We start from the raw sequence: 17,320 nt of genomic DNA, 5'->3' as shown, positions 1-17,320 counted from the left end.
TGTGAAGCCTTTAGAGCAAAAACCGAGGTTTCCCACTGAAGAAGAAATTCTGCCTCAAGACAAGCAAGCATCATTTCTGAGTTGCTTGCCTACAGCTCACCCTACAAATTTCAGAATTGCCAGCCCCACAATCATATGAGCCAATTCCTTAAAATAAATCTCATTTTATATGATAAGTATAATAAATAATATAATATAATATAATATAATAGGCTCTGTTTCTCTGGAGAACCCTGACCTTGCTCTTTGGTTTTTTTTGTTTTGTTTTGTTTTTTCACTTATCTATTCATGAGAGACACAGAGAGAGGCAGAGACGCAGGCAGAGGAAGAAGCAGGCCCCATGCAGGGAGCCCGATGCGGGACTCGATTCTGGGTCCCCAGGATCAGGCCCTGGGCCGAAGGCAGGCGCTAAACCGCTGAGCCACCCAGGCTGCCCTGATCTTGCTCTTTGGATAACTCTTTTCTAAATTCTGGGCTGATTATTTTTTTAAGAGGTTTTTTCTTTTCGTTTTTTTAATATTTTATTTATCTGAGAGAGAGAGAGCACAAGCAAAGGGAGCAGCAGAGGGAGAGGGAGAGGGGTCGCTGTATCCCATGACCCCGGATCATGACCTGAGCCGAAGGCAGACCCCCAACCAACTGAGCCACTCAGGCACCCCCTACTTTTGATTATATGTTCTTTCTTCAGCCAGGCTTGGTACATTTAGGTCTTTCTAAATTTCAGTTGTATTTTCTTGAGACCAGAGAAGCCACTTAGTCTAGACCTCAGCCACTGAATACAAACCACTTTTCATAGTAAATTACTTCTACAGATTGCTAATCTTGTGCAATATCAGTGGACTCCTTTTATTTTCTCTATCTGGAGATATAAGGAGACCTATCAGTTCCTTTAATGAAAGGTAGCCCAGATCCTTCAAGATGGGTAATGTGGAGAGACTGTTTGGTGGGGTGAAGGGCCCCACAGAGAGGCTGGCCCTCAGGGATTCCCCTCTCCTTTGGAGAGCATCAGGCAGGCCTCTAGGGGGTGCTGGATTTCTCTGTGCTGGCTGAAGAAGACTGAAGGGTTGCTGCCTCAGAGACCTAGAGAGCCAAAATTTTTTTAAGATTTTATTTATTTACTCATTAGAGACAGAGAGATAGGTAGAAACACAGGTAGAGGGAGAAACAGGCTCCATGCAGGAAGCCTGATGTGGGATCATGCCCTGGGCTGAAGGCAGGCGCTAAACCACTGAGGCACCCAGGCATCCCATTGGATAGCCATCCTTCATTGAGAACCTTGAGGGAACAGGTTTTGTTTGTTCAAGAGCCCCAGAGTTTCCTTACAGAGAACAACCCTATCCCAGGCTCTGGAAGTGATTTCTTTTGTTGCTCATTATAGAAGAAGAATCAGCAAGATTGGGTTCTTGGTTAGATGGGGTAAGAGACAAGTGAAGAGAGATGCCTGTGAAAGAAAGGAGAGGCAGTAAATGTAAATCTTTTCTGAAAAGTGTGAGGGGAAGTGAGGGCAACTGAAGTCCAAGACACTAACCTCCAGCAGTCACAGTCACCCAGCCCCTCTGCTGTCCCTCCAATCCCCTTTTCACCTATTCCCCAATAGCCAACAGCTCAGGGGAAGGGCACCTCCTGGAACCTGCCATCTCTAGTCATTGTGATGGACTAGAGGACAAAGACAAACCACTGAGTCCCCTCTTCAAAGAGCACTGAACACCCTTTGTGTTCCTTCTCCTACCTCCATGGCACAGTTTTGAGATACTTTATCAAACTATATTCATAAGCTGAGTAATTAGTTCACTTTTTCATGAAATTACTAGAATATACTGATTTTCTATAATACCAAAAAAACAAAGACACTTGAGCAAGTATTAAGCATTTTGTAATGAGGCAAACTGGAAACAATCTAAATATCTATCATGAAGGGGATGGTTAAATTATGATGTGGCCATATTCCAACATTTTTTTTTTATATATTCCAACATTATAACCTAATATTGCTATACATATGTTTGCAAATCTTTAGAAAAAGCTCTGGCATTATATTCACCAAATCACTCTGGCTACTCTATGGTAGAGGACTGGACTAATGGGTTCCGTGTGTACACGTTTGTGTGTGTCTCCTCAGGGGGTGTAGTAAATCTACTTTTTACTATTACATATTTATTTTGTTTGAATTTTTTTTTTTTAAAGATTTTATTTATTTATTCATGAGAGAGAGAGAAAGAGAGGCAGAGACATAGGCAGAGGGAGAAGCAGGCTCCATGCAGTGAGCCTGATGTGGGATTTGATCCTGGGTCTCCAGGATCATGCCCTGGGCTGAAGGCAGGCACTTAACCGCTGAGCCACCCAGGAATCCCTGAATTTTTTTTTTTTTTACAAAACACATTTTTTGTTTTTAAGCCAATAATTTTTTTTTTTTTTTTTTTTTTTTTTTTATGTAGTTGGGCAGCACTGTTACAGGCAAATGTTCTGTTTTATTTGGGTTTTGGGAAACAAGAAACAGCTAGCTGTCCAACTCCAAGTCATTTAAGGAGCCAGGGCTGGGAACCATTGCCTTGGAAGCCATTTTGCTTTCTCAAGTAGTTGGAAATCTAAACATTTTTCAGACCCCAGCTCTCCAGAGACTTGACTGAAACCATGGGATATTCTTCTCAAATTTCAGTCATTTAAGATGAAGGCTTTCCTTGGTGCATGATTTTCTCATTTCTAACCTTGTACCTTCACGTACTACCCCTTCTCTTCTTTGCCACTTTTTCCAAAATGCCACCCAAAACTTACCTCTAAAGTGAACCAAAGCTTTCTTCCCTACTAAGTCTCTACCTTATAACTCCTGATTCACTTCTCTTGGTTTTCAACCATATCGATTTGTATTTCCTGTTACTTTACATGCTTAGACTGTTTTTACGTGTCTACTATTAAGTTGTAGGCCTTGAGGACAGAGTCCATTTTTTTTAAAGATTTATTTATTTATTTATTCATGAGAATATACAGAGAAGAGAGAGAGAGAGGCAGAGACACATGCAGAGAGAGAAGCAGGCTCCATGCAGGGAACCCAATGTGGGACTCGATCCTGGATCTCCAGGATCATGCTCTGGGCTGAAGGCGGTGCTAAACCACTGAGCCACCCAGGCTGCCCCAGAGTCCATTTTTTAATTATTACCCTTATTATTTCAAATACCATAACCTACTATGGTGTAAGAGGAGTACCTAATTAAATGAGGAAATGCTGAATGCCCTAATAAATATCAGGAAAAGCTAATTTGAGATTTTTTAAAGACAGTATTTATTTATTCATGAGAGAGAGAGAGGCAGAGACACAGGCAGAGGGAGAAGCAGGCTCCATGCAGGGAGCCTGACGTGGGACTTGATCCCGGGACTCCAGGATCAGGCCCAGGGCTAAAGGCAGCACTAAACTGCCGACCCCCCGCCCCGGGCTGCCCGTTTTTTTTTTTTTTTTTTAAAGATTTTATTTATTGGGGGATCCCTGGGTGGCTCGGCAGTTTAGTGCCTGCCTTTGGCCCAGGGTGTGATCCTGGATACCCGGATCGAGTCCCGCGTCCGGCTCCCTGCATGGAGCCTGCTTCTCCCTCTGCCTGTGTCTCTGCAACTCTCTCAGTCTCTTATGAGTAAATAAAATCTTAAAAAAAAAAAAAAAAAAAAAAGATTTTATTTATTTACTCATGAGAGAGACAGAGGCAGAGACATAGGCAGAGGGAGGAGAAGCAGGCTCCATGAAGAAGCCTGATGTGGAACTTGATCCCGGAACTCCAGGATCACGTCCTGAGCTGAAGCCAGATGCTCAACTGCTGAACCACCCAGGTGTCCCCTATTTTTCACTTTTCTTTATTAAGTAATCTCTACTCCCAACATGGGTTTGAACTCATGATCCCAAGATCAAGAGTCACATGCTCTACCAACTGAGCCAGCCAGGGTCCCCTAGAACTTTCTATAACGATGGAAATGTTCTATATTTGCACCACCCAATACAGTAACCACCAAACTACTGAAATTTTCTCATTTTAATAAATTTAAATTTTTTAAGGTTTTATTTATTCATGAGAGACACAGAGAGAGGGAGAGACACAGGCAGAGGGTGATGCAGGCTCCCTCTGGGGGGCCTGATGTGGGACTCAATCCCAGATCCCAAGATCACACCGAGCCAAAGGCAGACGTTCAACCGCTGAGCCACCCAGGCGCCCCAAGATTTTATTTATTCATGAGAGGCACGCAGAGGGAGAAGCGGGCTCCTGCAGAGAGCTTGATGAAAGACTCGATCCCAAAACCCCGGGATCATGACCTGAGCCAAAGACAGAGACACTCAACCACTTAGCCACCCAGGTGTCCCTTAAATTCGAATTTACATAGCTACAGGTGGCTAGCAGCTACTATATTGGACAGAACAGGAGAAAAGCAAGTTAACCACCATGGGAAACAATTGGACAACAGGACATCCTACAAAGTAACCAGACTGGATTTTAAAAAAAAAAACAAAACTGAATTCAGGGACACTTGGGTGGCTCAGTGGATTAAGCATCTGCCTTCCACTCAGGTCATGATACCAGGGTCCTGGGATCAAGCCCTGTATCATGCTCCTTGCTCATTCTCCCTCTGCTTGTGCTCTCTCTCCCTCTCAAGGAAAAAAAACCCCAAAACTAGTATCAGTTAAAAAAAAAAAAGTTAAGTGGGGTGCCTGGGTAGCTCAGTTGGTTGAGTGTCCAACTCTTGATTTCAGCTCAGGTCATGATCTCCAGGTTGTGGAATCAAGCTCTGCGTTGGGCTCCTCACTGGATATGGGGTCTGCTTAGGATTCTCTCCTTCTGCTCCTCTCCTCTTTTTTTTTTTTTTTAAGATTTTATTTATTTATTCATAGACACAGAGAGAGAGAGGCAGTGACACAGGCAGAGGAAGAAGCAGGCTCCATGCAGGGAGCCCAATGTGGGACTCGATCCCGGGTCCCCAGGATCACACTCCAGGCTGCAGGTGGCGCCTAACCGCTGCGCCACCAGGGCTGCCCTCCTCTCCTCTCTTAAAAAAAAAAAAAAAAAAAAAAAAAAAAAAAGGTAGGAAAAATTTTCTATTTCAAAAGAGATTAAAGAAACCTGACATCCAGGGGCACCTGGCTGGCTCAGTATATAGAGCATATGACTCTCAATATTGGGAGTTCACAGCCCCACATTTGGCATGGGGCCTATCAAAAAATAAAAACACACAAAAACAAAACAGAAAAAACAAACCTAACATCCAAATGTAATAACCAGAACTTCAATGGAACCTACACCAAGAAAACAAATTACAGGAATTTTAATATGACCTAGATAATAGACATTGTGAAATTATTAATTTTTAGGTATAATAATTAGTTATACAGAGGAATACCCTTATTTTTAGGAGTTGCCTGCTTAAGTCTTTAGGGAATGAAATAGCACATCTGTAACTTATATAAAGTGGCTTCAGAAGAAAAATGTCTGTATAACTAATATATCTATCAATCTATACAGAGAGGGGGAGGTGGAAGAGGAGAGAGAGAGAAAAAAGCAAAATGTTCATTGTTGAATCTAGGTTGTTTTTTTTTTAAACTTTTTTTTTTTAATTTTTTTAATTATTTATTTATGAGAGTCATACAGAGAGAGAGAGAGAGAGAGGCAGAGACATAGGTAGAGGGAGAAGCAGGCTCCATGCACCAGGAGCCTGACGTGGGATTCGATCCCGGGTCTCCAGGATCGCGCCCTGGGCCAAAGGCAGGCGCCAAACCGCTGCGCCACCCAGGGATCCCCTTTTTTTTTTTTTTAAACTTTTTTTTTTTTTTTTTTGAATCTAGGTTGTTAAGACTATTGGTGTTTATTGTACTATTCTTTTAATTTTTCCATAGGTTTGAAACTTTACCCTAAAAATGTTGGAGAAGGGCAGCCCGGGTGGCTCAGTGCTTTAGCACCGCCTTTCAGCCCAGGGTGTGATCCTGGAGACCCGGGATCGAGTCCCACGTCAGGCTCCCTGCATGGAGCCTGCTTCTTCCTCTGCCTGGTCTGTGCCCCTCTCTCTGCCTCCCTGTGCCTCTCATGAATAAATAAATAAAATTTTTAAAAATGTTGGGGAAAAAAAAAAGTATAGAACTAAGCAATATTGACTAACTCTGATGCCAGCAGGGCCCTGCCCTGTTCTAAGCTAAGTGGACTGTGAAACTTGGTTCCTCGGAGCAATCTCATCCCAATCTCTGCTTTTAGAGAAACACCAATGGGAACCTCAAACACAAGTGGCTTGTGCCCTTTCCTGTAACAGAGCTGGATGCCCTGCTGCTTTATTACAACTGCTCCACTGAGAGCCATAGCAACAGGATAGTCCCCTACCCGCCTTGGCATCCAGCACTCCTCTGGATATTACAGTTCTTCAAGAGCAAGCCCAGACTTAAGCCATGTCTGCTCTTCAAGAATGAAGCCTGTAAGACTCCAGGTGGGCAGGCACTCCTACCTCCCACTCTTAGCATAAGCATTATACATCTGTTTGTCTAGATCCACTTGGTTTCCCTCCCAGCCCACCTAATCTTTGATGTTCTTTTTTCACCCTTGCCCAAAGGAAGCATCATCACTTTATTCAGGAGATAATCAAATATAATGCAGGGCTGACACTGACAAATAGCTACACACAGAATTATATAAATCTGCTCCATTTCCCAGAAGAGACTCAGTCACTGTAAACAAGGAAGAAAAACCAGGACAGTGCCTGACCCACTGCAGCGTTTCAAGCAAGTGTCCCCACACTCTCGGAATGAAAGCAGGCCTCAGGTGGTGGTGGTCCTTTCAGCAGCAAGTGGGGAGGCAGCGCCCGTGCAGACGTCCGCCTCCGGACAGGCCCCAGCCAGTGCTCAGCGGCAGGCCTTGTTAAACTCCTGGAGGGCCCAGCGCTTGTTCTCAGCTGCCTGCTTGAGTTGAGTGTACTCTTTTACCAGCCTGTCAAACTCCTCCCCAAGGACCTCATAGGTGCTCAGAACCTGTTGGGACTTCTCCATGTCCTGCTCTTGTAGGCGAATGGCCCCCTCCAAACGGTCCCTATATGCCCAAGAGAAAAGCAAATTACAAGGTAAAAGAAAAGCAAGATACCATATAAGGATCTGGCTGCTCAGAAAGTATATAAGAACACATTAAAATGAATGAGTGTGGAGAGTGTGGAACCAGTTCTGAGTAGCTGGACCAGGCCCTTGGGAGTTCTCACCTGATGAGACGATGAACTTCTACTTTCTCAGCAGTGTAAGTGTCAGACAAGATCTTTAGCTCCTCCATCCTGACAGAGGGAAGAAAGAAAGGCTGAGGGGTCTTGATAGTAGTAGAGTTAGGAACAGGACGCAGAGTACCTGCCCATGGTCAAGAAGTGGGCTAAGTAGTGACAGGATAAGCAACCTCTGAATTCCTGAGGAATGTATCTCACAAGAAAGCACTTACTTCAGAAGGCTTTAAAATAAGACTCAAGGGACACCTGAGTGGTTCAGTCAGTTAAGTGTCTGCCGGCCTTCAGCTCAGGTCATGATCCTAGGGTCCTGGGATTGAACCCCACATAGGGCTCCCTGCTCAGTGGGGAGTCTGCTTCTCTCCCTCTGCCTCTTCCCTCTCACCTGTGCTCTCTCTCAAATAAATAAAATCCTTATTTATTTTTTAAAGGTTTTATTTTTTTCATGAGAGACAGAGGCAGAGACACAGGCAGAGGGAGAAGCAGGCTCCATGCAGGGAGCCTAATGCAGGACTCGATCCCGGGACTCCAGGATTATGCCCTGAGCCGAAGCCAGATGCTCAATTGCTGGCTGAGCCACCCAGATGTCCCAAATCTTTATTTAAAAAAAATTGTTTTATCTATTTGACACATACACAGAGCACACAAGCAGGGGGAACAGCAGGCAGAGGGACAGGTTCGAGAAGCAGGCTCCCCAGCGAGCAGAGAGCCCCACATGGGGCTCAATCCCAGGACCCTGGGATCATGACCCAAGCCAAAGGCAGACACTCAACTGACCGAGCCACCCTGGCGTCCCTAAAAAATATCTTATTTATTTATTTATTTTTTTAATGATAGTCACAGAGAGAGAGAGAGAGAGAGAGGCAGAGACATAGGCAGAGGGAGAAGCAGGCTCCATGCACCGGGAGCCTGACGTGGGATTCGTTCCCGGGTCTCCAGGATCGCGCCCTGGGCCAAAGGCAGGCGCTAAACCGCTGCGCCACCCAGGGATCCCCGTAAAGAATATCTTTTAAAAATTTTTTAAAATAAAATAAGATTCAAGAATGCTGAACGGGGGCACCTAGGTGACACAATCAGTTAAGCATCCAACTTTTTGTTTTGGCTTAAGTTGTGATCTCAGGGTCGTGGGATTGAGCCTCATATCAGGCTCCACATTCAGTGCAGAGTCCACTTGGGACTCTCTCTCCCTCTGTCCCTCCCCACTGTGTGCTCTCTCTCTTTCAAACTAAATAAATCTTAAAAAAAAAAAAAAAAAAAAAAAAAGATTGTTGAACATTTCTGGGTTATCCAAAGGCTCATACTGCTGTGTGGCATTAACTGAATACCCATAAAATGTTAGGGATGACAGAGAGGAAAGGGAGATGAGGGTGAAGGTTGGAGGGGGTAGTGTGGGAGACAGTTTCCTAGACCCACAAGGGTCACAGAACTCACCTCAGCTTAAGGATCATGGCACTGCACTTGATCTCCAGGTACTGGGCATTGATACGGTCCAGCTCAGACTGGGTCTTAAGCCGGTGGTCCTGAAGAAGCCTTTGCAGCAAGGCAAGGCAGCGCAAAAGCACCTGAGCTCCAGGAGGCAGGAAGAGGGCAAAAACAAGTCAGCATAAAAGAATGCAGATCAGAAATCTCTGGCTTCCCCAAAAGTGCCCCTGGGGCCAGGATAAAAGAGGAGGCTGTCCCACTGCTGTGACAAACCTGGGAGTAGGTGGCACTCTTCTTCTCAAGCAATACCATCTGTTCCTTCTGCTGGCTCTTGGCATCCTGGCATTGCTGCTTCTCACTCACCAGGACCTCTGCCAGTTTCCACACCTTTGCTGCCTTCAAGGTTTCACTGTCTGAATCTGGGCAAAGAGACAGAGGACTAGACAGGAAAACCCAACTGCTACTGCCCTTCTAAGGCCATTTATCAGCACGCTAACAGATTTCTAGCCCTACAAATTCTCTTCAGGTTTTTTTCTGATGTCCTGTTAAAATGATCCAGTTCTCATAAAGTTCTCTATACTCTTAATTTTTAATTTTACTTATTCATTTGAATAATCTCTACACCGCACATGGGGCTCAAACTCATGATCCCAAGATCAAGAGTCACATGCTCTTCAGACTGAGACAGCCACATGCCCCTCACTTTTACCTTTAATTCCAGATTTTGGGGAAAAAATTTCCAGATTTGGCCCTTAATTCTTAAGTCATAGAAGTGAAGATAAAGCCTGAGCTTTCTTCCCCATTGCATTCCAATTCTAATAAGAATGAACTCAACCTTCCCTGCTGCAAGAGGACACCTGGTACCTTACTGAATAAAAGGAGTCTCTCACATAATTCCTTGCTCGTATTCTACCAGCAAGGAAATAAGCATCTCCAAAGCTTCCTAGCTTCTGTCCTAAATCTAAAATTCAATATATTATTCTCAGAAGAGTAGACCAGGTACCCTGAAGGTCAGCTGTGAACAGAAGAGTGCCAGCACTCACCTGAATTGGGGTCATGATAGCAGAGCAGGGTGAAACATTTCTCTTGAGCTGTTCCTCCACTTCCAGTGGGAGTCGAGATCTCATCCACATAAAATCCTATAGCCACAGCAGCAAGAGAGATCCAAATAGACTTTAGAGTTAGGAAAATCCAGCCAATGAGTACAGGATGATAACAATCTCAAAGACAACCAGCGAAAATGCATCTAAGAGACATCAGGAAGGGGATCCCTGGGTGGCGCAGCGGTTTGGCGCCTGCCTTTGGCCCAGGGCGCGATCCTGGAGACCCGGGATCGAATCCCACGTCGGGCTCCCGGTGCATGGAGCCTGCTTCTCCCTCTGCCTGTGTCTCTGCCTCTCTCTCTCTCTGTGACTATCATAAGAAAAAAAAAAAAAAATAAGAGACATCAGGAAGATTTTTTTTTTTTTAATTTATGATAGTCACACAGAGAGAGAGAGAAGGAGGCAGAGACACAGGCAGAGGGAGAAGCAGGCTCCATGCACCGGGAGCCCGACGTGGGATTCGATCCCGGGTCTCCAGGATCGCGCCCTGGGCCAAAGGCAGGCGCTAAACCCCTGTGCCACCCAGAGATCCCAAGATTTTTTTTTTAAAGACTATTTATTCATGAGAGACACAGAGAAAGAAAGAGGGAAAGAGAGAGAGAGAGAGAGAGAGAAAGAGGCAGAGGCACAGGCAGAGGGAGAAGCAGGCCCCATGCAGGGAGCCAGACATGGGACTTGATCCTGTATCTCCAGGATCAGGCCCTGGGCCGAAGGTGGCGCTAAACTACTGAGCCACCCAGGCTGCCCCAATTTTTTTTTTTTTAAAGATTTTATTTATGTATTCATGAGAGAGACAAAGAGAGGCAGAGACAGGCAGAGGGAGAAACAGGCTCCATGCACCCAGTGGTGGCTCAGTGTTTAAAATGATTCATAAAAATGAATCATCCCCAGAAGATTCATTTTTATTAGCCTATCAAATCCGCAAAGAATAAAATGATGGTCAAGATCCCATGTTGGGCAGCCCAGGTGGCTCAGCGGTTCAGCACTGCCTTCAGCTCGGGGTATGATCCTGGAGACCCAGGATCGAGTCCCACATCGGGCTCCCTGCATGGAGCCTGCTTCTCCCTCTGCCTGTGTCTGCCTTTCTCTCTCTCTCCCCACCCCATGTCTCTCACAAAGAAATAAAATTCTAAAAAAAAAAAAAAAAAAAAAAATCCCACGTTGATGAAACGGTAGGGAACCGGTGGGGTACTCTGCATCCTGTTCCTACTCTACTACTGCCTCTCTTCCTGTGTCTCTCATGAATACCTAAATAAAATCTTAAAGAAAAAAAAGAAGAAGAAGAACAACAACAACAACAAAGAAAGAAAAAAAGAAAAGGTAGGGAACTGGCAATATGTACCAATATGTTTATGTATATAGCCTCTGAGCAGTGATCCTACTTTGAGAACCAGTAATTGGGAAAATAATCCTACAAAGGCAAACACACATATGAACCAGCATGTTCCTTTAAAAAAAAAAAAAAAGATTTGTCTATTCATGAGAGACACAGACTGAGAGAGAGAGAGAGAGAGAGAGAGAGGCAGGGGCACAGGCAGAGGGAGAAGCAGGTTCCCCACAGGGAGCCCAACACGGACTCGATCCCAGAATCACACCCTGGGCCAAAGGAAGACACTCAACCACTGAGCCACCCAGGCATCACAAAACCCAAAATATATTAAGTGAAAACAGACTATATTCACTTTACAAGCATGGATGCTGTAATACCATTTATGTTGAGCTATATATAATATACTGTATTTATTTCTAGACTAGTATTTCAGCTGTTACTTTCTCGTGTGTAACATTTTTCTAATTTATTTGAGTTTGGCCCCCATGAATGTAGATCATTTTTACAAAAATAATAAAGTGTGGGATCCCTGGGTGGCGCAGCAGTTTGGCGCCTGCCTTTGGCCCAGGGCACGATCCTGGAGACCCGGGATCGAATCCCACGTCGGGCTCCCGGTGCATGGAGCCTGCTTCTCCCTCTGCCTGTGTCTCTGCCTCTCTCTCTCTCTCTGTATGACTATCATAAAAAAAAAAAAAAAAAAAAAAAGTGTAAAAAAGGAAAAAAAAAAAGTTTAAATATATGGGAGAAATTAAGCCATTTTACTTCTTTGGTCCCAATATCTGCCCATCCCCAACCTCTGAGGGGGGCATGAGTTCCAGAAGATCCGTCTTCTCCAGCCCCAGCAGTGGAGGCATTTCCCTCTCCTGGCTGGCACCTAATAGTCGTGTCAGTTCAGTCACGAGTAGCCGCTGTTCAAGTGTCTCATGAAACTGAGAATAAAAGACAAAAGGGGGTTACTATTCAACTTCTCCCACTCCACCATCTCCATCCTCATAAACCAGTTCTTCACACATTTTCAAGGTCCTCAAACATGTTATCCCTTTCAGCTGCCAGTGCCTTCTCCTGTCAATCTTTTCAAAACTCTGACAACACACCCAACTCTTCCCCGTAACTACAGTCCATTTCTTCTTCTTTTTTAAAGATTTTATTTTTAAGCAATCTCTACACCCAATATGGGGCTCAAACTCACAACCCTGAGATCAAGCATCATATGCTCCACCCACCAAGCCAGCCAGGCGCCCCAGTCCATTTCTTCTTTGATAACATTAACTTGAACCTCCTCTTTCCCCCGAGAGCATACAATCAGGTGAAGCCACAGTTTGTCTGGTCATTCCTGCAGCTAGTAACCAACTGCTACTGCCTCTCTCCTGCTTCACCTTCTTGTCATCAGAAGTTAAATTTGTGTCTTGTGTCTTCACATAATAGTCCACAAGCAGCTCTTGAATGACTCTCTGTAAAATCTCAGACCTCAGCCATGTTGTCTTATGCAGTCGAACTTCCTTCCATGCCTAGAAAACCAAAAAAATCCCAGGTAGGAACCTCTTTCTCTCTCTTGGAAGATTTTTCCTTCTTCTTATCATCCCTCCTCCCAAGGCTCTTACCTGAGCCTGCTCCTTTGCCAGGGTAAGGCTTAAGCCACTCTCATCCATGTGTTGTGAGAGACCCAGCAGCAGTTTGCTGAAGTATGGGTTCTGTAACAGATCCTCTTCACTCAGGTTACAAGGAGGAAGCTGTTTGCTACATACTTAATGGGATGCCCCCCAAAAGGAAAAAAAAAAAAAAAAAGCAAAGAAGGTATCATATATAATTGAGAATCACTCTTAGCTTAATACTCACTTCCAAAAAAACCCTAGGTTTTTGGTAGGGAAGTTTTCTATATCCAATGAAATGTTTTAAAAAACCTGAAAATAAACTAGAGGCAATACTCAAGGTAATAAGCATTTATATATATATATATACACAAAGATAAGATACTAATCAAGAATTAGGGAATGAGTCTCTAATGAAACTAAGAGATTAGAAAATGGAAGTAGAGTTGGAAAGTATTACACATAGAATCATGAATAAGAAACCTTTTGGTAGGGATCACCATAGTACTCCAAATGGCTCATTCACATATCACACACAGTAACTAAAATTCTTGAGAAAGGGGGGAAAAAAAAACACAGGTTAAGTTCCAACTTTGGATGGGATCTCTAGTTACATAAGCAAGACTGCAAGAAGGTATATTCTTAGGAGTAAGTGAAAAACTGAACTAAATTCTTATTGTAGGACATCTGCGTGGCTCAGTGGTTGAGCATCTGTCTGACTTTGGCTCAGGTCATGATCCTGGGGTCCTGGGATCCAGTCCTGCATTGGGCTCCCTGCAGGGAATCTGCTTCTCCCTCTGCCTGTGTCTCTACCTCTCTGTCTCTCATGAATAAATAAATAAAATATTTAAAATAATCTTATTGTAAACAGAGGTAAATAACCCATGTGGATTCAGAGCAGCACAAGAATGAGAAAAAGTACAAGAAGCTGGGATCCTCTGGTTATTCCATCGGCTCAAGTGCCTGTCTTTTCATCTCTTTTCCCACACACTTTCTGCTGGGGTCTTCTGTTTTACTCCTACTTACCAAACAATCAAATTTTCATTCTTTGGACCATCAGAAAGTCCTTTTAGAAAATAAGAAATCTCTTTTTTCCTCCCCCTCAGGCATTGAAGGTCAAAATATAGAAGATTCGAGATCTTGAAGGATTCAAGATATAGAAAGGGTTTGGGATAGGGAATGAATTCAAGCTACAGAAGGACCTGAGATTTTGAAGTACAAAATTTGAGAATATTCAAGACCCAGGTAGGAAGAAAGCCCTCACAGAGTGTGCTGTCCACCCTTCTCTTCAGGTTATGCCTGCTGATACAGCATGGAAACAACCAGAGTCTTCAGTCTACTGCACAGATGATACTTAACAGGAGCCAATATAATCTGTTTTCTAATACAAGATTGTTCAAAAAAAAAAAAAAAAAAGAAAAGATTGTTCAAGAATCTTGCATGTATCCTAGTTCCCCCAGGAACTTCGCTTTTATATGAGAAACCATACTGGTGAACTTTATAAATCCTTTTTATTATAGAAAGCAAGAGCCTGGATCAGACCTCTCTGGGCAAGTCATCAAACTTCCTTCAAATGGTAGCCCTTACCTTGTTGGAGTACTTCCATCCCCTCTCCCGGTAAGCAGAAATCCCCAGATGCCATCTGAGTGAAACAAAAAGTGAATAAATTGGGTGGCTGCTCCAAGAAAATTACTTTGGGTTCAAGTTCTGTTGTCTACAACCTGGGGAGGAACCACAGGGATACCTCTTACAAGAAGAGACTCTATCACACACCCTGGATCCCAAGCTCTTGTACAAGTTTTATGGGCAGACTTCTAAGTGGCAAAACAATTTGCATTCTAAGCACATAAATGTTTCTACTTGTTCCAAGCTGTCAAAAAAGGAGCCTCCTTTGGAAAGAAAATTTTCCAATTCACTAAACAGAAGTATGCTCCCTTCCCCTCAACATGATGTCTAAGTTAAAACTGAGCTGCCTTCCAGTTATGAGTGAATTGGGAAAAGGGCGGGGGGCAGGTGAGGGGAGGTGGGAGTCAATGTCTGCTTTTTTCCTCAAAATAGCTCAGTTATCAAATTCCACAATAGTTTCTTGAGCTACTTTAACTTGTCCTTTCATCTAAAATCTGTTGGTGGCTTTTGATCATTAACTCTAGAATCATCCTTTAAGAATGACACACCATTCAGTTGAACGACAACTGATTTTCACATAACAACATCAGTAAGAAGCACCTGGAGGAAAGAACATGCCAAGAAGACTGACATGGGAGGTCAGTGCCAAAAGAGCAACGCCGCGGTGTCCTTGTTAATGTGGCTGAGGCTGGGACGTGGCAGTCCGGTGTTTTTGCCACAACATGGAATACACTGAGAACTATGACAGCAACACAAAGGGGCAGTAAAGATGGGTACAGTTTGGACTCTGGAGACTAAATTTTTCCCTTGACGTTATTTTTTGTTTTGTTTTGGCTCCACCCACTCCTCTCCATAAGGTATCAAACTCCAAAAGGCAGCTGAGCTTCCCAAAGCAGAAGACATGGAAGGTTATTATGATTTAACACTTTAAGTTCACAGAACATTTGGTTTACTCCCTCGTTTTATGGGTAGCATCAAAGTAACTACTCATTTATTCTGTAACATGGTCCAGATGGGGAGTTGGAATGCTAAGACTTAATTTGCAGCTCGGCGTTTCCTTCGGTGTGGTTTTAAGGGAAATGCTTTTTTGTGCCAAACTTTTTTCCACCTGCAGAACGGAGATAATGAATGCTGGCTTAGATATCAAGGATTAATAACACAATCGGCTTCTCAACAAAAGCCACTAGTTAGTTAAGCCCAGCGTCTTAACAATTGTTTATCGTCGATCTAAATTCGTCAGGCAGGCAAATGTCGCACACAGAAATGAGGACCAGCCCGAATTTCAAAGGTCAGCTGTTCTTCCCTCCCTAGGGGTGCAGCCACTTGGGTTTTCTTGGGGTGCCTTTCTTTACCCTTTTAAAATGTTACAGGGCGTGATCGAAGGCGGCAATCAGGCTCGATTCTCCACCCTCTGCACTCAGACGTGTTAAAACGCTGCTACAGGGACCCCAGCATTTAAATGTTCTGACTCAGGCGTCTTTTAAATTCTTAAGAGCTGTCTTTACACGCTGCACTGAACGTTAAATTGATTTTACAGGTATTTTCACAAGATGTGACCCTTACAGGGCCCGAGATGAATCAAAATGCGGAGCGAGCTCTCCGGCGCCTACTTCCCCTCCGTCTGGGCAGCCAAGGATTCCCAAGGGCGCGGGCGGCCGCGGCGGCCGGGGTCAGGGGCGACCGGACTGACCCTCCCAGCGCTGCTCCTCCCCGTAGCGCGGCCCGCCGACCCTCCGAGGCAAACCTGCACACCACGGGGCAGCCGAAGCTCCCGAGACAGTGCGGAGCCGGCCGAACTGGCCGGCAGCGTCGACACCGGCCCCTGCCCGCGCTCGGGCCCCGGAACCTCTCACTCGGGCCCAGCGCTGGGGCGGGGGGAAGACAGGCCCGGAGGACCGCGCGGGAAGGGCGGGGGAGGGCGGGGAAAAGGCAGAAACACGCGAGGACTCGTGGGAGCCAGGGGCGGGGCCTGTCGGGGGGCGGGGCCTGTCGGGGGGCGGGGCCTGTCGGGGGCGGGCCCCGCTCGAGGCGGGAACGGCAGGCCCCGCCCCTCGCCGAGCGCGCGGCCCTGGTCCTCCAGGGCCGGTGAGCCCGGCTTCTGGGCTTCTGGATCGGGGCTGAGAAGGCCTCTTTGGCCGCTTTTTCCGAGTACCTGCCCCTTGTAGAGGGCAAAGGTTGAGAAAACGATAATTGTTTATTGAAGGCCTGCAGTGAGTCAGGAACTGCATCAAGCAAGAGTTTCCTTGCCATTCCTCATTTCATCCTCGTGTCGGCTCTTCGTACAGTGTCCTACGAGGGGGTCGCTATCATACCCGTTTTACAGAGGGGAAAACTAAGGCGCAAAGAAATACCTTGTTCAAAGTCGCAACTCATGGTCTAAACCCGACGGAGCGGCCCTCTGAACCTTCCCAGACCCGCGTCCCACACTGAGCCGGCCAGTCTCCTCAGTCTGATGCAGACCCCTGGGTCAGCTTCTTCTCTAATGTCCTCCCCCAGGCTCCTCTGACCTCTCCATTATCTGTCATCCTTCATTCAGCTTGCTCGCTCACACTTCCTTATTCAAGCTCTCTCACTCATGCTCTCTCTCTCTTCCTCCTTACCTCCCTGCCTCCACTTTAAACTATAGGGGCTTTTAGGGACACCTGGGTTGCTCAGCGGTTGAGCAGGTTGAGCATCGGCCTTGGGCTCAGTGTGTGATCCTCCTCCCCCATCAAGTCCCCCATCAAGTCCTGCATCGGGCTCCCTGCATGGAGCCTGCTTCTCCCTCTGCCAATGTCTCTGCCTCTCTCTCTCTCTGTCTCTCATGAATACATAAATAAAATCTTTAAAAAAAATGAACTATAGGGGCATTCATTGTTTGCTTAATAAGTCTGGAACTGGAGGTCCCAAAGCCTTTTAGTAGCTCTGTGGTCAAGGTTTTTTGCAGTTTTTTGCATTTCCCTCATGGTCACAAGGTAGCTGCAGAAATCCAAGAAGTACATCCAACTCAACAGCAACCCAGTTGGGAAGGAAGGGGAGGAACCTTCTTTCTGTAACAC

General features: G+C 45.3%; 1 protein-coding gene across 1 annotated transcript; it reads right to left on the bottom strand.

Annotated features, from left to right (window-relative positions):
* Positions 1-6,554: 6,554 nt before the first annotated feature.
* HAUS4 (HAUS augmin like complex subunit 4) lies at positions 6,555-16,017 on the bottom strand. Its single transcript, XM_041758624.1, is given in 11 exon segments — positions 6,555-7,037; positions 7,201-7,269; positions 8,644-8,774; positions 8,908-9,053; positions 9,678-9,719; positions 9,722-9,773; positions 11,862-11,996; positions 12,444-12,575; positions 12,669-12,811; positions 14,244-14,298; positions 15,846-16,017. Coding segments are annotated over 10 exon segments (1,089 nt in total). The 5' UTR covers positions 15,846-16,017; the 3' UTR covers positions 6,555-6,853.
* Between the last annotated feature and the right edge of the window lie 1,303 nt (positions 16,018-17,320).

The sequence above is a fragment of the Vulpes lagopus genome, chromosome 6 (assembly GCF_018345385.1).
Source record: "Vulpes lagopus strain Blue_001 chromosome 6, ASM1834538v1, whole genome shotgun sequence".
Lineage (NCBI taxonomy): Eukaryota > Metazoa > Chordata > Mammalia > Carnivora > Canidae > Vulpes > Vulpes lagopus.
This window is presented reverse-complemented; position numbering and strand designations above follow the sequence as displayed.